The sequence below is a fragment of the Callionymus lyra genome, chromosome 4 (genome assembly GCF_982586985.1).
Source record: "Callionymus lyra chromosome 4, fCalLyr1.hap1.1, whole genome shotgun sequence".
NCBI classification, from domain to species: domain Eukaryota; kingdom Metazoa; phylum Chordata; class Actinopteri; order Syngnathiformes; family Callionymidae; genus Callionymus; species Callionymus lyra.
The window spans coordinates 35,465,548-35,486,376 of record NC_141821.1 but is presented as its reverse complement, the minus strand read 5'-3'; the positions used below and the strand labels follow the sequence as shown (position 1 = coordinate 35,486,376).

The 20,829-nt window shown below is 38.4% G+C and overlaps 1 protein-coding gene across 1 annotated transcript in view; it reads right to left on the bottom strand.

The window, feature by feature from the left end:
• Positions 1-5,140: 5,140 nt before the first annotated feature.
• The window catches only part of sema4f (sema domain, immunoglobulin domain (Ig), transmembrane domain (TM) and short cytoplasmic domain, (semaphorin) 4F), a 33,164-nt gene continuing 17,475 nt past the window's right edge, over positions 5,141-20,829 (bottom strand). Inside the window, exons 2-15 of the mRNA XM_087790027.1 lie at positions 12,591-12,736; positions 12,427-12,486; positions 11,051-11,149; positions 10,752-10,863; positions 10,535-10,654; positions 9,378-9,532; positions 9,120-9,301; positions 8,718-8,859; positions 8,450-8,657; positions 8,217-8,326; positions 7,322-7,470; positions 7,120-7,175; positions 6,854-7,044; positions 5,141-6,338 (exon numbers count right to left, since the gene is read on the bottom strand). Coding sequence (XP_087646153.1) covers positions 5,679-6,338; positions 6,854-7,044; positions 7,120-7,175; positions 7,322-7,470; positions 8,217-8,326; positions 8,450-8,657; positions 8,718-8,859; positions 9,120-9,301; positions 9,378-9,532; positions 10,535-10,654; positions 10,752-10,863; positions 11,051-11,149; positions 12,427-12,486; positions 12,591-12,736 — 2,390 coding nt within the window. The 3' untranslated portion in view covers positions 5,141-5,678. The remainder of the gene's footprint in view (positions 6,339-6,853; positions 7,045-7,119; positions 7,176-7,321; positions 7,471-8,216; positions 8,327-8,449; positions 8,658-8,717; positions 8,860-9,119; positions 9,302-9,377; positions 9,533-10,534; positions 10,655-10,751; positions 10,864-11,050; positions 11,150-12,426; positions 12,487-12,590; positions 12,737-20,829) is intronic.

Here is a 20,829-nt window from a genome sequence, read left to right as displayed (position 1 = left end):
TAATATTCACTTCAATGAGATTTCCTCTTGGTCTATAGGTGTTTGGTTTATGCAACTAGAGAGAAGAATATCATATTAATATTTCTCAGTGTTTCTTTTAATTTATCTCTTAATCTATTTTTTTTCTTTGACCTTTCCTCCTACAGTATTTTAGTCTCTATTTTTTCCATTTTCACTATTTTAAGTCTAATTACCAAAGAACAATAACATAAATTTCACTCGCATCAATATGGAGTGGCTTAGTATAGTATAGTCTAATCTCTATAGTATATTCTTTATTGTCTATTCTCTATAGTCTAGTTTCTGGAGGTGACAAGTCAGCAGCCCTAGACAGAGTCACTTTTAATTAGTTTAAATAAAATTCTGCATCAGTCGACCACACACGTTTTCGTTTTTTTTTTTATGGCTGCTTTCATCATAGCTCTGAGTGGAGCAATCAGAGTATGTTATTCTGGGATTAATTTTTTACTGTTACCTCTTAAGATATCATGTCTCTAACAGGCTAGATTTGTATGCTTTTTTCGTGAAATCGCAAACAACTTTGCATTTCTTAATCATGTGTCTCAGGGCCATAGCTTCTCCACCAGCAACCACAGCAGAGCAACGCGAGGGACAGAAGTGTCAGAGAGAGCCTACAGAACACCTTGTTCGTTTGTTAGTTCTGCAGCCTCACCATCAGGACCCACAAAAATGTCACCGCAGACAAGAGTCAAGTTCATGTTTGCGACCAGATCGTGCCATTTGTCTTCATAATCACGTTCATCATCATCCCAGACATAGTTCTTAGTGCTGTGTGGGGGGTCCAAAGGTGGATCATAGGAATGAAGTCTCAAAAGTCTTTTCAAGATCAGGGAAATCAGATGTTCAATCATGTTGAACCAGTACAGCTCCTCCCTCTCTGGAGCAGAAGTTCATTCTTGGTGGAGAGTTGTTGAGGTTGAGTTCTTGTTTATTCAGCTCAGGAAAATTGCTTCAATTGTAGGTGTCACCAATAGGGAACTGGACCAAAGTTCCTGGAGTAAAAGCCAAAGATGCGCCATTGTTGACCAACATTCTTTGTTTGTTTCCATCCCCTCGTCCTCTTCTCCTGCCACACCCATGCACTCCAGCCAGTGGCCAATAGGGAGCTATGATAGGACCCTAGAACTATCATCAACTATCATCTTCTCTATTTTTTAGAGAAGCTCTTTCAAGTCTTTAATTTGAATCTTAATTAGCTGTATCAAGCTAGCTCAAGAGCTCAATAAGAGCACTTTGTTTAACTATTTTATTTATTATGAATTCTCAGAAATCATTGATGTGAGTAACCTACTCATAAGATTTACCATTAAATTAAAAAACAGAGTTTAAAGTTTCTTATTTTCTTCCCTGTCAGGAGCTTTAACTTGTCACCTGTAGTAAAAGTTACTTTTGTCTTAAAAAAGAGGAGGTCAATAAATGAATAGAACAAATTAATAATTATATTAATAATATTAATAATAATGCTAGAAATAATAATAAGTAAAGAAGCGATTAACAAAAAAAAAATTAAATGAAAATATAAAAGATGAAGAATTTAAAAATCTAAATTAAGAACCAAAACTTCAATTAACTAATTAAAATCCATTATAAAATCCGAGATAATAATAAAAATAAAACAAATAGTAAACTAAGATATTAATAATAATAAAAAATAAAAATAAAAATAAAATGGAATAATTTATGACTAATTGTTAAAATAATAAAATGTATTTAAAGTAATAATTGAAAAACTAAGAAAACAGAATAAACTGCAATTGATTCAATTAATCAATAATTAAATAATTACACCAATTGAGTCAGAACAAAAGTCAATTAGGAAGTAAACAAAGAGCAAACCAGCAGGGGGCAGCATAGCAAATACAACACCAAAGATCCGAAATTGAGAGAAGAAGAAGAGAAAACAGGAACTAGATATCAACAAACGTACACACGTGCAAGCAGTCAGTCACACACTTGTTTTAGATAAGCAGTATTAGCAACACAAAACAACCAAGTTACACTCAATGTGACCAATTGTGAGTTGATCAATTGACAATGTGAAATATGAAGAGAGGATGATCAAGATCATTAATACATACAACACTGTGCCAACAATCAATGTCAATTGTGTTATTGTTATTGAACACAGCAGAAGAAGGAGAAAATTGAAATGTGAGTTGGTTTGTTTTTCTTCTTAAACCAATTATACCAGTAATTAACTGTATATATTCATATATACCTCAATTAAGTAATCAAACCCAATAGTGAATAGAATTCAAGATGACGTAAGAATGTGTGTTTAAAGAAGACATGAATACAACGGGAGGGTCGGTGAGGAAAAGAAGGAAGTCTTAAAAGTTCAACCTCCAAGCGAAACCACTCCCACCAACAAGGAAAAACTCTTTCGGAGCTCATTCGTACTTGCAGCAGCTAAAGAGACAAGTCTGCCAAGCAGCAGTTCTTATCAGCAAGAGATAGTGTCCAAAGACACACGAACCTGGACTCTCAGCTGAGTCACAGAAAGTCAGAGATCTCACACAAATGAATGATAATTTTTACAAGTACTGCAGCGAGAAAAAATTATTCAAAAGATACAAACATACAGACACAGACAATTTTAACAGAACAATATGTCATGACAATACGACGACAACAGTATTTTACCAAAACAGGCCAGAGAGACACACTATGCTACGTGGAACGAGACTCTTGACCAGCCTGTCGTGTCTAAAGTGTCGAAATCAGATTGGAGAGCCTCTCGATCCGTAATCAGTTTCAAAACACCCTGGATAGGAGACCGCTCAACTCATCCATTCTATTTCAACCCCCGTCGAACTAACTCTAAACTATTCATCAATGAGACTTTATCCATCACCGTGATTGTTCGGAAAAATTAACTAGCCCTAACTATACTGCCAAATACCTGTGGAGCCCCTCGACACAGAAACACAATGAGATCTAACTGGCCTACACACCGGCTGGCAGAGTCTTCAGACCAGGATATTGGGAGAGACCCGCTCAAATCCCACACATCCCCAAATTAATGATAGCTACTTGGCTTACTGAAAAAGTATGTCTACTATAATCACCCATTGGCCAAGCATCCTAACTAGTTTAAGAATCTGGAAAAACGTCAGATGCCCTGTAGAGGGAGCCAGCTACACTCCACCCCTACTCAGAATTCTCAAGGGTTACCAGGTCGTGTAACCGTCTCCTCTGCCTATCAATTCAACTTAAATTCTAATCAACGTTTTTTTCCTTTTTTCAACGATGCTTCTTCTTCCCAGGACACGATAATGTCGTCTACACTTAATACAACAACAAACAACAACTGACCATGCAATACCTCAAAAAACGAGCATCAGATTATAAAAGCACTATTGAGAAATATAATCTAAATTTGTGACAGAACCAGAGACTTACGTTTATTCTTCCAGGCAACCAAAACTAATATAAAATATATATGTAATCTTTTCCTAACCAAATATAAACTTAATTTTAGATTATAGATTATAAAATCCATGTAGAAAATAAGATAAAATCTTTCTCACCTTATTCTTGAAGTAAGGTATAGTTGCCGGCCTGGTTGCCTGGAGAACAATCAGCTCAGAGTTCGTCTCGGAACCGAAAAAGGCCTTCAAACCATCAGTCCACGCCAAGGGTCACGTGCACCAAGTTGTTAGGGGTTTTTGTGTTTCCATGAACAGACCCCTCCCCAGCCTCGTACGTGGTGATGGAATGAAGGACAGACACATGGATGAGTTTAAGAAAAATGCTCGTTTAGTGAATTATGCAAAAGTCAGAGACAAACTTACGTGAACACGGGCGCTAGCAAGCAGAGAGATCTATCGCAGACGTCTTCGAATGCCAGAACGCAAAGATCAGACAAAATGGTGGATCTTTATAGTAGAATATTCAGGTTAACGCCTCTAGTCAAATGTGAATGTAGGATTGGTCAGTAAGTGTAAACATTTGATTCTAAGATGGCCGGTCGCACGTGATCGTAGTGGAAATTTACCAAAAGTTGTTGTTTTCAAGAATCTGTTCCCAGCGACTTGTGTCCTTCAGAGTGAATTCTCAAACAGGTGTCCAGACGTCCTGGAATCTGGGATTGTTTAATCTTTCTGTGTGTGCAAGGCTTTGTGACCTCGGCCTTTGAGTTGTGAACCTGAGTTTAGTTTAAGTGAATGCAATGCAAGAATAGGATTATTTAATATGAATTAAATATGTAAGATTATCAGTTAATCAAGTGACTATTTGAAATGTGTGTTAAATCTAGGTGATTGATTACAGTAAAGTTGTCATTTCCTTACAGAACTCATGCTCCGATAAGTCGCCGCTGTCTGTTAGCGAATAGCATGCCGTCCATATTAATACAACCTACTATAGAGTAGCTCTTACCTGACCTGGATCTTTTTAATTCTGTTTATTAAAGTGAATATGTAACATATTTCACAAACTCCCTTCTGAGGCAGAAACTTAACCAGACTGTGTGAACAGTCTTCTGCTGCAACCAGGGACTAGTGTTGAGCTTTGGCCATAGAAAAGTCCCCAAAACACCCTCACCTGGAATCATGTGAAGATCACACGTGACTGGACAGGGAGAGTCAACGACCATCTCTGTTGATCAATACCATCACCGGGCCAAGCACCCTGATTCCAAACACACATTAATCCCAACTCATCCCATTGTTGTGCCTAGCAATACCTTCTCTTTAGGGCTGAAGAGGTCTCTTGTATACTAGTCAAAAATGAAGTAATTGTTGCAAAGAATGTGTATAAAAATTATAACTAAATATTACATATTGTTTCTTTAAGCTACATCTGTTTGAGTTCATCACAGTTGACTGAATCACCTTTAAACCAAACAGCAGAAGATGTTTATTTTAGCAGCTGGAATATCGAGATACAACGTTTTAGTCAAACCTTTTTTTTCTTGTTAGTGCGCAGCAGTGATACCGATCACCATGTACGGACACTGATTCTGTGACTCGTCTTCTCCGGAGTGTAACATGATGAACATGAATACAAGCTCAAGAAGTAAATTAAAGATTATAAGGGTAAAAGTTCATGTTCCTTCTTCGCATCTACATCCAGGACAGCGAGGCTGAAGAATCTCCACAATCACAAAAGGAAGCAGTTATTTTTTAACGTTTTATTACAAAAAACACAACAACATCGCAATGGTTTGGAATCAGAGTTGAAGGTGGTGGTGGTTGTGTGTTCGTTCAGGTCCACTTCAGTACTGCACTGCCCTAACATTTGGCCGACATCCGCCAGACCCTTAAAGTGACCCCTCTGTTGACCTCAGTATCACGTCGCTCAAGTGTCCTACCTGTGTGCGGTCCAGAGCGTCTGTGGATTCACTGCGTACCAGTGGAGGACGCGAGTGTTCACGAGTTGTTGATGATTATAAGTGCGACTGGTTTCAGTGTGTCGAGGTGCTCCGTCGTCTCCTGGCTAGTTGGGACATATGATCTCTGACCAGTGACACGAAGGACGTCCAGAAACGTTGAGGACACAGAACGATGTCAATATGGCTTTTTTTTAGCGTCCACATAAGTGGACTCTTTGAGACACTGTATTTACACATGTACATCAGAACTTCTCAGACATAAATATATTAACTTCATATCTTTGTCCGTCTGAACTTTTTTTGGTCACAATGTGCAAAAGGTTCATATGGAGCTCTCTTCACAGCGAGCCAGCGGGGCGGGCGACTTGAAGGAAGGGAATTTGGCGAGTTCCTCTTCCAGTCCTTTGAGTCCGGCTGATAGCCCGTCGCTCAGCTCCTCGTCCACGTCCCCTCCACTCCCTGAATCCCTGCCTCCCCCCTTCAGCCTCCCCCCGTCCCTCTCCATAGTCCGTCCATCCGGCGTGTCGGCAGCGAATGTGAACTTGCTGCCGTTTGACCTGGAGTACGAGATGCTGCCGTTGCTCGGGTTGTCGTGGTGACCTCCGCCATTGCCCTGGCTGCTAAGTAAAGTGGTGGAGGTGTTGGCGGTTCCATTCCGCTTCTCCATCAGCCGGAATCCGTCCGACATCAGACTGGCACTGCTGGGCGACTGGGGTGTGGCCGTAGAGCCCAGCAGTTCCCGGCCCTTCTCTGACGACAGCGAGTTGTCAGGCAGTTGTCTGGAGATGCTCCTCTGGCGCTTCAGAAGGTACAACACCAAGACTCCGAACAACACGCCACTGATGAAGCACAGGATGTAGACGGCCAGAACGTGTCGACCCCTGCCTTCACCAACCGCCCCTCCTGAATGTGGGTCCTCCAGGGTCAGCTGGTAGGCGGCCCTTCGACAGGGGGAGGAGTCTCGAACTCCTACTGTTGTTTCCTGTTTGGAAAAAAGTTCAGAATTACTGTTGAACATTATTGTTTCATAAAACTTTAATGGAAGTATATCATTGCCACCTGAATATTGAATTTTTAATGTTTGTGTTTATTTTATTTCAAGTATTGAATGTTATTTTCTAAACGTTATAGTTTCAGCTAATCACGTGACGCACAAATGATCATGTGATGATATAGAAGCACATGATGAGATCATTATACCAATATTTTTATGTTGAATATAAAATAATTCGAAACTTAATTCCTAACTTAGGGTGTAAAGGTTTTTATTATTATTTAATTAATGAATTAAAAAAACAACAACCTTTAAATATAGCAATTTTTTTAATTTAATAATTCAACAAAGCAATTCCATGGTTCCAAAAAGAAACTAAAATGTTTACAGTTTCAACATTTAAAATGTTAAATCCTACTTCATTCTGTTGGCACTGATATAACTCCATACCTCATCACTACAGCATATTAGACTCGACCCAATCAAGCTTAGACAAAGCGTACCTGGCAGGTACAGGTGTACATTCCCAGGGTCTCCGTGGCGACCGTCACCTCCAGGTCAGAGTGATGCTGGCGAGTGTGGCGGTGGGGGGGGTGGTCCCAGCTGCAGGATCTTGCCGTCAGCTGCACGCAGCGAAGCAGCAGGCGGAGCCCTATGGTGGCACGAAGCTCTCTGATTGGTGGAGAGCAGCGACCTATGGGAGTTGATAAGGGAACAGGTGAGTCCAGGACACAACTGATGCCAGAGTGAACACTGAAACGTGTGTTACCTTCATCATTGTCACACTCTCTGAGAGCTTTGTCGACCACGTCACCTGGACCTGGACTAAACACACAAAGAGGGATAATTGTTAAGTCAACACTTTCATTCCCATCACCTTGATAAAACCCCCCAAAATGAACCGTTATTAGACAATTAATGTGAACATGAAAGGATTCTGAGCGTCAAAGACTGATGAAGGAGACACATACTCCTGCTCTGTGGATGTGCAGCCGGTCCTGGAGTTCCACACACAGCCCAGTCCTCGTGCTTTAGCACAAACCTTACACGAGGAAAACAGCACACAACCCACAGCCTGAACCTGGGCCAGTGACTGAGGACTTCCGACTATAGCGCCATCCTGTGGACAAAGAGAGGAAGTTTGTTTTTGTTGAGTGTGTTCAAATTCACCATTAATACAAATTTTACACTTTCAGTAATTTTTACGAAGAGTATGGACAATTACATGTCCAGAAATGTATTTGTCAACTAATATATTAATTTTAAATGTGTAGTATTAATATGAAACCAATCATATAGAAAAGTATTTTAATACTTTTTATTTTGTGCTTATGATCCATTTAACTTATGCATGCTCTTGTTTTGTTTTCAAAATAAATAGACAAATTGAAGTAATCGTATATTGTTTTTTGACCTAACTAAATTGTATATAAAATCAAATAATACACAAAAGATAAAATGGTATTCAATAATACATTTGTGCCACTTAGTGCTTAATTAATTCAGTATTTATTTTGCATTTTAAGCTGTTTTATTTATAAGACCTTATATGATAGTATATTTTACTTCCTGTCTTGTTTATTTTGGCTATACAGCCCCTTACAACAGTCTCCATATATAATGTGACCCCTTTGGAAATTGAATTAATCACCCTGAGATAAAATATACAATATAAATCCTCTAATGATTTTTTTTTAAATTAAATGAAAAAAGGCATCCGTTTTGTAGAACAAATCATCTCCTTACAAAGAGAAAAATGCAATTTTATTTTACACATGAATAAAAAAATGTGTTTAGCCCAACATTATGATGAATTAGTATATGTAAATATGGATTTAAATAGAAAGCATGAGGAATGGTGTGCACCTGGTACAGGACAATGTTGTTCACCGGCTCCTCGGATGAGAACAGAGGAATTTCCTGCAGGAGTGTTGCATTCTGACCCACTACTGCCACCCGGTGGAGTTCACCTCGATCTGCAATACATAAATTAGATTTATTAAAATAATTTTAGTAAGTAAGTAAGAAGAAAATGTACTTTTTTAAGGTAAATTCATGTATTCATGACTTCCAAACAAATCAACTGTAGAAGATCTTACCCGTCCCAAGATGCAGCAGCGACCCCTTCTGCCCATCATGTGCTTGGGTCACAGCCAACTTGGTGTATGTAATTCCTTTCCGCACCAGAAGGGGCGCTGCGGTCACACTAGTTTCCATCAGTGGATGGTCCCGCACAAAGGTCAGCACTTTATCTGGGAGTTTTAAGGAGGACTCGAACCCCTCTGCCTTCTTAGCATTGTTGAGACACTGAAACAACAAGTGGAGTCAACAACAGTCCAATAGGCCACAGCGGCACTGGTTTGGTACCTGGCCGGGTCTTGGTGTTGGGATGGGCTCAGGGTTGATCCAGTTCTGGCAGGTTTTCTTCAGCTCCTTGAAAGGGCCGTCCATCACCTTGCTGATGTCCGAGAGACTGAAGACACACACTGCCGACAACTCCTCGCGTTCCCTAGTACAAGGTCATAACTATTTTATTCATACTATTATTGCTTTATTATATTTAATTCTTGTTATTATTTATACATTTTATTTATTTATAACTGTTTTGTTTTTTTTTGTTCTCTTTCTTCTTCTTAGTTTTAATATGTGTACGGTATGTCTTAACATAATGTGTATGTATGTTTTACATTTTTTGTGAACCTAAATCTCCAAAATGTGAGAAGGATGAAAGCAGATCAATCAATAAATAAACAAATGTGTGTTACTGACCACTGGGAGGTGAAGAGTCCGTAGAAGTGTGTGCTGTAGGGATCTCCTGGTGTCAGCTGTATCGTGTAGACGTCAGTCAGGATGTTGTAGCGTTGACCACTGGGCTTGTCCTCGCACACCAGCTGAGCCTTCAGGAAGGTGGTCCAGCGACGCTGAAGGGTCTTCATCCCGCCCACGTCCGACTGAGACAAACACTGGTTAGTCTGGGAGCAGGTATCAGGACAGATGTTATCTACGAGTATCTATGAGGGAACTTACCCTGCAGACCCGGGCCACCCTGGGAACTTTGACCTTGGTGAACAAATCGTATTCTTTCGCCACTTCGGTGAAGAAAAAGTAGATCTTGTCATCGTCACCGGTTGGGTTGTTGTCCAGTGACTGCTGGATGAAGGCTGAGCTAACAAACTCGGGATCTGGTTCACATAAACACACGTATTATTCGACAAAGAAAAAACACAAATCTGGCCAAAATGCAACTTCATTTATGGATCAAAAACTTTGTGATGTTCATGTTTTAGCTAATTGTTCGTCTTGTTTAGAATATGGATATGATTTTTCAGTGGAATCAGAATATTGAATGGTTTATTTTTTTTCAAATGATGAAATGTTTTTCCAATAATTAGAAAGGTCGAAATTTGTTTTTAATATATATATTATATATAATATAGAATGTGACCCCTTAGTATCTAAATATTATATATATATATATATATATATATATATATATATATATATAATAACTTGAAAATTAATAATTAAATTTAAAAAGATTAAAATAGGTCAACAAACAATTTTCAAATTTATACACATGAAGTTTGATTTCTAATTCCAATAATACAAAAATAGATTTTCTAAATATAACACATTTTTTTCATCCATAGCATTTTCAATTCAATATAAAATATTTGGTATGATTGTGACACCAGACAATACCAAGAGTACCAAGCTACTTGATCATGAGACTCTACATCTTCACGTGACCATATAATTGGACATGTTTGGCTAAATATCCTATGTGTAAAAAACAATTCATTGTTTTTGAAAATATTATAGTTTTTTTGAATTCAATAAAAGTAAATTAAAAATCAGTTATAAAACTATATAATTATTAATGAATAACATTAATACATTTTGGAACGATCTTCCTCTCTCTTTGCGGTTGATGGATCTACTGACAGAAAGATCTCAAGACGTTTTTATTCGTGCAGACTTTTCCTTGATTTTCTGGAACTCTTGTGTTGTTCTTGGCTTTATCTTGACCTTAAGTGTAAATTTTATTGAGTATTGTTTTTTGATTGTTGAAGCGTTTTTGTGACCCTGGTCTGGAAAAGCGCTCTATAAATAAAAATGACTTACTTACTTACATAAATATATGTTTTGTGGACAACTGTGCATCTAAAATGTGTTGTTCTCACCACTAAGCCAGTTGATTGATTGCTCAGTGCGGATGCGCTCCGGCTCTGGACCGGTCGCCCGAGAGATGTCAAAGTGTGTCCCCAGAAAGTTACTTGTTGCTGCTGTGTACAGGGTTCCACCTGAAACACAACCCTGGGATTAGAAAGTCACTCATTCTTTCACTCCCCACATGGCAACAACAAAGGTTCAATTGATGAAGTCTCCGTGGCGACAGACCTGCCATCACTGCAGTGTAATGCTGACTTGGCTCGAAAGGACACTTCCCCTTCCCTGTCTCCATGTTCACGCCTCCTTCATCAGTTCTCTCCAAAGTAAAGGAGGAAAGGTCCTGAGGGATCGAGACGAATTAAGAAGATAGTTAGGTAGGGACTTGCACCGCCATGGCAACACAGGAAATGTCGGGAGCCAATAGCTGCGTGTGTGTGTGTGTGTATGTGTGTGTGTGTGTGTGTGTGTGTGTGTGTGTGTGTGTGTGTGTGGTGGGGGGGGGGGGGGGGGTGCGTGTATGCACTTACAAGAAAGGCACACTGTGGATCAAAGGCGTATGTTCCACACACATACACTCTTCCATCACCAAGAAACTCCAGCAGGCGGATGTAGTTGTTACAGTCCACCTGCAGGGGGAGACAGAACATCAATAATGAAGATGAGTACTTCATGACTCACCAAGTTATGAATGTAGACAATAAAAAGCCTTTTCGATCGTCCATAACTAATTCACCTCAAAACAAGATAATAAAAAAAACAAAGCAAACTTCTAATAACGTTATGTCAAATTGACAGATTAAATGGTGGAGTCACGTCTCAGTTTCAGTGTCTTCCTCTGCTTCCTGTCTCTTTTCGTTTCTGCCACTTCCTCCTCCGGACTCCCTCTTTCATCAGTTCTTCATCGCTGGGTCCCAGTGGAACAGGAAAGTGCTCTTATGCTATTCATGTAAAATAGGTCACAGCTAATTACCTTCCTTGATGTTAAAACACTGACCTCCTTTGTTTACATCTGATTTGACCCAATTTGTCTCAACTTCAGGCGGGTTTTTATACATTTTTCTGGTTCAGATTTGCGATCCTCAGAGAAGATATTGTGACTGTGCGACTGACATTTTGTCAGAAGTCACTACAGTTGGTTGAATTGTTACTGGAGCAAAAACAAATGTTAACACGCTCTAATTAATCGCTTTCTATGGACCCAAAGCCAACATATGTGACAGACACACAAACACGCTCACTTGGCAGGATTCCCAGAATTCCCCATTACAACTTCACGTAGTCAAAAGTGTGCGTCCTTGCCGCCACGGCAAATGTAACTCACAGCTGTTTCATTAAATTTCACACAAATCTAATTCTGAACTTTATAGTGGTGTTAGGGAGCCCTCACACTGGCCCCACGGTACCGTGCCACAGCCCTTTTTAAAGCCCTTGAGCAAAGGATATTCAATCAGTCTGCATTAAGCACTAAACCCATGGACACGTACTTTGTTAGAGCTCAGGCAAAAATGATCAAGTTTGAAACATTTGCTCTTATCATGTTTGTTGTTCGAGGAAGCTTCTGCAACCTGCTGTTCCATTGAGCCTAATGCTATCGCTAACATTCATATGCCCAAAATAACAACAAACATTTCAACATTTCATCAGCAGAGGTTATTTTACTTTTTAAAGAGTGATTAAAGGAATAGTTTTTGCTGCACAAGTTTGCAATTGTCCAACATTTTACCCTGGCTACCCAGGGTCATGGGTCACTAGCATTTGTAGACATTTTAATTTGGCAACAAACAGTTGTTTCATATCCTTGCTACTGAAATGTCTCTTTTGAATGAGACAACATCATGTGACAACACATAGTCATGCCTAACCTAAGACAACATGCAAAACTCACAACTGCGTCCAGCCTCACCTTTGTTTTTCCTTTAGCCACACACGACCGCCTCTTCTCTTCAGGCACACTCCAAATTATCTAAAACACAAATTGAGTCATTTTTACTGTCACAGAGAAACAACAAGGTAAGGGTAAGGTTAAATGTTGAGGTTAGAGTTAGGGGTGGTCTCTTGTGATTGCACCTTTCTAGGCGGGATGCTGAGTTTGTTGGTGTCCACTGACAAGATGGCATCTCTTGCTCCGATGAGGAGCACACCCGTGCTGCGGTCCAGAAGGAAAGTGCTGAAGTTGGACACATCCCCGAATCTGTCAGGACCCAGAATGTCATCTGTGCAAAAGAGACCAGACAGAGGTTGAATGTGGGGTATGTTTATATTCCCGTAGAGATACAAGATCTTCAGAGAGACAAGAAGGGAGAGGAGCGACCCACAATTGACCCGACACTCTCACACAATCGGCACTGTGGAATAATCCTGTAATCCCATTCAGAAAGGATTCCTTCAGTCTTTAGAACACACCGACACACAACAGAGCATAACACTTTTGTGTGGAGAGTTGATGTCGAAAATAAAGTGAGAACTATGATTGTGTTCATGTGGTCCAACTATTTTCAATCTTACACATTTTTATACATGTATGCATTTATGCAAACTGCTTCCAAGTTACATTTTTCTGCTGATTTTGCTAGTGGAAGTAAACGGAGCCATACTTAGTCAGTGATATCAAGGGTCAAGACGGTGCAATATAAGATATCAAAGTTCACTATGTGGTGTATTATTGGCCCTCAACAAATTAAAACAGTTTTTTTCAAAGAACCGTTGATTATCTAGATAGGTCATGTGTGGATGGGTGTGTGTCTGGAAAACCTCTAGAGTGTAGGTGTCAAACTCATGGCCTGGAGGCCAAATTTTGCCACAGTTGGAGGGTTGGTTTAAAATCAAAGTAGATCAATGTTTTCTTTGATTTGGTGACATAATATGCTAATGTTTAAGATAAGATAAGGGATAGAGATAATTAATGCCAACATTTATACGGAAACCTCGCGTTACAGTTAAAGAAGGAATTTGATGGTATTTGATACTCACATAAAGATTGTTTGTTAAAGACCAAGAGTGCTAAATATGTAATTACTTGCGTGATTGAGTTAGATCCTCCTGCTCTAAAGAAAGCTGACCGAGTGAGGACCACCCATTCTAGCCAATGCTAACACATCTGTTACAATAACACCAACTATCATGTGTTCATAAATGTGTGCCAAGATGCTGTTGACACACACATTCAACACCAAGTTGAGGAACTTCGACCGGTCATTAGTCCATCCCTACCCACTCACATAACAATAATCATGATGAAAGTATCTTCACTATTGCACGCTGGACTCGCGCTTTGTCTCTGGTCAGTGGCCTGAATGCTCTGGTTCACTTTTGGGACGTTGATGTTGACGGTAACGTTGTCCTCATTTTTGTCTCACTGACCTCATACTAGCATAACTCTTCAACAAAATCCTCCTCCTCTCTCCCCGTGGCCCTCAATCACCCCAAGACAAGCAGAAGATGTGAGTGCTGGTGACACTGGCCGGAGGCGAGGGGGAGCAGGCGCGTCCTTGTAGGCTTGTTCACACTGGTTGTGTAGGACATGACACACACAAACACACACACGGACAATCACACCACCTGCTGTACTTCCTGATGTAGAGAGATGACTCCTGAAGCGGCGCCATCTGCGCTTCGCACACAGAGTCGCTAACGTTATCACGCTAATCAAATATTTGTCTTCCTGCTCACAAAGACCCATGCAGACACTACATCATCATTTACTCAGAATCGTATTAAGTGTCAGTCAACCTGATGCAACAGGGACAATTTTTAAAGCAACAAACTTCCTGTGTTAAACAAAATAAGGAACTAACAGACGGTTGCCTCCAGTCATTAAACTCTAACTCTAATTCATGCCCAGCTGTGGACCTTCAGCTGCAACTGTTGTTGCAGAACTTAAATGAGAGACATGCTCAGATCCAGTGACACATCCTCATAGTCTAGCTATCCATCAACCTGACATCGTAGACATGATAAATTAGGATCAATACTTTGGTCAGTTTATTCTGTGGCTTAAACCTTTGCATTGTTCTACAATTCTATTTTATTTAAAGTACCAAATTATAACCAAGTTATCTCAATATACAAGAGTTTAAATAAGTAATAAGTACATTAAAACAGGTTCCAGCCAGTCACAATCATTGGCTAAAATCTTTTTATCAGGTAGAAATCTCAAGGACAACCAGACTCACTGCCATTATGCACATGAATACCTGTTAACTAACAAACAACAAACGCTGAACAGTTATACCTGTTTTTCTCCTCAAGCTACACAAAATTTAATTTTTCCTACAATATTTTTTTAAATATATTTTTTAAATCTTCAGGGCCAACTCAGTTTTGTGTAAGACACATGTGACCTTCCAAAAATCATTTTCCCACCTCAACTAATATTCTCTAAGACGCTTTTTCATTAGTAGATAAATTCTTATTCACCGTAACAAAGATGCAGATGCAACAAGCTGCACTCCATTTAAGATATAATCCAGATATAAATGTATTTCATTTGATATTTAAATATGATTTTGATTCACATTTATACAAAACTTTAATGACTCGCTAAGCTAAAAAGTCAACCTATTTCTGAAAGTTCCTTCAATTTATATAACATATGGTAAATATAACAGAATCAATTGTTTTAAAACTGTATAAGACCTTTTCTTCTGCAATGGTTTTTTTATACTCTCTGTGATGTTATTCAAAGAAACAGTGTCTTTGTAATAGACATAACATTAGCCTGACAGGTTGATAAGTCTTTCATCAAGAAACATCATCGTTTTTCAACTAAACATTTTTATGAACATGTTGACTAGTTTATAAAATTAAATTAAAACTACATCTTAACATTTGGTTGAAAGTATACAGGAAATTAATTTAGAATTACAACAAAACACTTAAATGTTTTTTTTATACATTTTGACACATTTTTGTATTTTCAAGAGTTCATAAAATAGAGCACACACAAAACTCCACCTGCCTGAATTGTGAAAGGAAGTGTTAAAACTTAACTTTACATGAGGTTTTTACAGCATTTAATGCAGAAGCATTTATTCAGACAAGTAAGATACACTTGTCCACCTGACAGTGAATCTACTTGCATGAAATATTTGAGTCTCGTCTTGACTTTGAAGACTATTTTTACAGTTTCTCCTGGTTCCCTTTAGATAAAGAAATGAAAAATAAACAAGAGTTTTCCACAAACCGTGACGCAGGAAAGCTGGCAAGCCGTCAAAATAAAAGCCGAGAAGTACATTCTAAAAAAGCCACACAGCACAAGTATAAATGAATCAGGAGTCTTAAAATATAAACTCTTCTCCCCTGTCATGAATCATTCATCCATCATCCATTAAACATGAGTGACGGCAGCGGGGGGAGGGCCGGATATGCGTGTGCGTGTGTGTGTGCATGCATGTGTGTGTGTCCACTAAAGTTTCAATAAAAATATTTTTGCTTAAGGAGATCATTCTCAGGTCTATGTCTGCAGGGCACTGTGGCAGTTAGACCAACCAGGAAGTGATAAATTATACACCTTTCCCTCAAACCTGCCAATCAAAACTGACAGAATGGAGTGGATACATGCACACACAACAAAACTCTCACATACTTACTTGCACCAGCAGATCCATGTGTGGCAACATCCTGCTCAACAGTGGAACATATAGGGACTATAACTAGAGGTGTGTATTGCCAAGAATGTGACGTTACGATACGGATCAGAATATATCACAATATTTTCTGATACTGTAGGAACTGTACTGTAGTATTGTAAGTACTAATTCTGCTGTTTCAGAACTTACAGACCACATGACTCTTGACAAAGTCTTAATTGCTTTCATTTGTTTAGAAACCATATGTTCGCTTTCAAAGCTGCTAAAGTCCACTGTATCCTCTCGTCCTCAGTCATCGCTGTGATCTTGCAGGATTTTTCTTTTCTTTAGCAGCAGAGGATTGAATGACTGCTGCTCCCTAGAGACCAGGAGTTTAATTGCAACACAAAAAAGGAACAACGGATACAAATATTTGAATGTTAATTGTAAAATAAAAAATAACCTGTGTTTATATTAACACAAATACAAACCATAAAAGCTTACAGTATGCAAGCTCAGTAGAACTCACACAAAATATGCAACACAATTAGCGGGCAATAATGATGCAAATGAGAAAATTCCTTGGTTGGAGTCCTCCTTCCGCACCTCAAAATCTCCCCTCCCACTCCATTTTCCACTTCCACAGTCCCCACTCCTCCCCTCGCTCCCTCCTCAGGGTTGGGGTGCTGGCTCAGGGTGATAAGCTGCAGCTCTACTAATCACATTTGCCCTGAATTCCTTCAAGCACTTGGATTAGCGAGTGTGTTGACGTGTTGCTCTGTGTGAGTGTTTAGTGTGTGTGTGTTTTCCCCTGAATGAATCATTGATAAGTACACCGAACACAGGAGTGTATTTGAATATCTGATTTTGTGATGAAGATCTGCAGACCAAAAGCTACTTGTTGTCTCCAGACTGTGTGTCAAGTAAATTAAGAAAAAAGTAACTGAAGGTCTTCTACTTCCTGTCCAGCATATCATCGTCGGTTTCATTAGGCACTAAGAGAGGTCAAAGGTCAAGCTGAGAGTAGTTAAAGAGAGCTCCAGGGTAAGTGCATAGAAGCACTCTAATAATGGTGACATTCACCAAAAACTTGAGCACTTTAGACACACACACGTGCACACTCTCAAATGTGAAAAGTTTGAATCATTAAAAGAAGCCATACTAGTGTGCACACCACAGACAACCACAGACACCAGGTGACCCCACATTCTCCCCAAACCTCGTCTGCTTCAGAGACCACGCCTCAACAATTCAGACTTAATTTTTGTTTGCGGCCCCGAACATCTTGATCCCACATTAAGTGACTTTATAGATGGTTATACATGTGGCTTTAACGTCTCTCCTTCCTGAAAAACAAACAATATTTGTCTTTTGATGGGAAAAAAAATGTTTTAATGATAAAAAGTGGAATACTAGTCAATTGTTTCAAGATTAAAGATGGGCGGACTGAAAATAACCATGAAGACTTGACAAGAGTAGTATAATCATGGGTTTTTTACTAAATTCAATTTTATCTATTTTTTTGGTAACTTCATTTTTTTTACATCACCCACTGAGGGAAACAAACAACATAGTTCTATAAAAGATTGGCTCAGTGTGACTTGAAGGTTTGGCATCAAGAACCGATTCCAATTAAGAACCAGTTCCAGATTTATATTTAATATTTAACATATTTATATTTATTTTTGTATTTTTTATATATTTTTTTATTTATAGTTTGTGAGACAGAACAAGTCATATAAGATGTTTGTGGTGAGATATTCTTTTTAATGATAATAATGATGAACAATTCAACAGCAATGTATCAATTTTAAACAATAAATATGCAAATATTGACTGATTTCACTTATATTTCTCCCTATATAGATCCTTCTATTTGATTTAAGTTAGCTATGGTTAAAGTGATATTTCACCCAAAATTCAATCATTACTCATTTTCTACTCATCCCATGTCGACTAAGGGTTGGGACTATTATCTAGACTAAGTAATCTGTTTTTTTTTAGAGTTATAAACAAAAATCTATTTTCATTTTAATGAAGCCACTGATGCTTAGGTTCATCTTCTTCCAAAAGGATGCTTAAAAACATCCAGAAACCTCCATACTGCCGCCAGTGACGTCCATCTTGTATTGAAGCCTCGACAAGAAGATTTGTTTTAGAAAATAAATGAACAAGTCTATATTTTAAGCTCTTTTGTGGCAGACTATTAAAGAATAACAAGTGCTATAAACCCTAAGTACTCGTATTTTTTTGCAAAAAGTGTTGACAACGTGCTTTCAGTTGTCCAAATATAAGCTGAGGTTTTACTTCTTGAGTGTAAGGTTTTTTCCAATTGCATAATGCTTTTAATTTTAAGTGTGTAAGCATTAGCAATCCAAAAAAACTAAATTATTTATCCCTTGTGTTGTCTCTGGCTCAAGGTGAACAACCTCCCTTGCTTCCATTAATACACATGCAGTGGTGTTTACAATAATATTTGTCAATAGAAATGAATAGAATTTCTTTAAACCAGAATTAAATTACGAGCAATTAACAACAGCAGAGAGTGACAGGCCTTCAGTTGACTATTAAAGCTGACACAAATTCAGAGCATCCATCTGTTTTACTGAGCAACAATCTGAAAGACTTCATCACTGTTTTCAAACATACATCTTAAAAAACACCCAGCCTCATCGTATTAACTTTAGATCTTAATAGCCAAAAACGTGAAAAAATGATTCAGACACTTTCAGATGAGACGCTGATGAATAAGTAAAACCAGACGGTTGTGTTTCATCCCTGAGTGTACGAGGTGCGGCGCAGAGGAGGACGACCAAAATAAGAAATCATTGAATGATAATTAAAATATAATAAAATAATTGTTCTACTTAAACTTGACTTAAGTGGAATCGTGAAGATATTTCAAAGCACACACTCACACACACAAACACACACACACACAGTATAAGGCTCTAATGATGTATCATTGTTACATCCTTCCTAGAGGGGGAGGGGCCCTGAGGGGGCACACACAAGTCGTACACGTGTGTGTTCCGGGTAATGAAAAATGCAGTAGTCTGGAGTGTGAGACAGGGTCAACCGGGCCAGCTCTGTCACACATGATCTTTAATTCAAAAGCACACACACGGCCAATTTATTGTCACAACGACATCATTCTACACTCTTCAGTTGATGATATGAATTTTAGAAACCAAAAGATGTAATTCAATGAAAAGCTTGAATCATTGCATAGATCATTTTTTCTTACTCTCACAAAAATCTCTATATCCTCAGCAAATATTGTCCCTGGTCAAAAGACACTAATATCTAAGTTAACACTGAAACATTTTTGTTTAGTTATGCAGATAATGAGGAAGAGTAAGTAGGTCAGTTAGTAATTTATATTTGCGCTTTCCTCAGACCAGGGTCATAAAGCAAGCAACAGCCTAGAAGGATTTCTCTCCTCTGGAGGAAGTGGACAAAAGATGGTTAAGAAAACTGCATTACACAACTAAAAGCCACCAATGCTTTGAGGAAGGTATTGCAAAAATGATTTAGCAAAAAATGGAAGAAAAGAAAAAGGCATGACAGAAACAACATACTGGTGTTTTGACTCACTGAAACATCCACACAGAAAACACCATCTTGATAATAGTGTACCTTTGTTTGCATTTATTTTTTTCATTGTGTGTGAAAAAAGTGCCTGTTCATTCATATCGTATGTAAATTCTTCTCTAGAATTAATGTGGATCAAAAAAAGTTTTTTGTTGTTAATAAAGGTAGCACTCAAAGGTTAAAGGAAGTCAGGTTGGGACAATACCTTAATTTCATTAACTTTCATTTATTGTGGTCTTTTTTTCTTCTCATAAAGCACATTGACCTGCCTTTGGGTATGAAATCTGCTTCATATATAACCAGCCTTGTTGTAGGGTTGTCGGTTCACGCTGTGAAAGCCAGTCTTGTGACGATTAAGAATTAACTATTGATGAGAACAACAGAAGACATAACCAGCTAGAAAAGGACACGGCTTGTATAGAAACTGTCATAACATGGAGAACCAACAAGTTTGAACCTCTAAAGGAAGTCAGTCAGATATTAGGTAAAGTTTCTATCATTGACATAGAAGTCTTTGCGTGATGTTAGTCATCTGACTTGGTTTCTGGTTCCTAAATTCTAATCATCACGTGTGGTTTGTCTGGTGGAGTGTTTCAGAAAAATGTTGTTACAATATAGAAAGCGGTTTTGCAGAGGAAGAGCAAAAGGGAACATGCAAAAGACATCAGGTTTTGCACACTTCCTGTCTGTCAACAGGGTATATGTTGCCTTCCTGAATTAGAAATTTTGTCTCACACTTCATTTTATGTACGATGTTAAAAAGAACAAAAATTTGTTAATGCAAAGGTCACCAAAGCATGTGCGCATTTAAGGACCACTGACTGCATCAAATTCCCAAAATGGTCATAATGGAGCTCTTTCTGTCAAAATGTTTTTTTAATTTAATACACACAATATGACAATATGATTTAATAAGACTAATATTACTAATGTCCAGGTTATACTAATCCCATGATACGATAAACTAATCTCACAATAGAACATATTTCCATCGTTTTGTGTAATACAATGAATTTTTTTGTGATTGTTCCACTCTTTTGGTTGAATGAATAAAAATGAGAGCCAAAAAATGTATAAACATCAGCTTTAAAAGCCTCATCCTCAGTCTATTATACAAAATATAAATCATAAAAGAACTATGATTA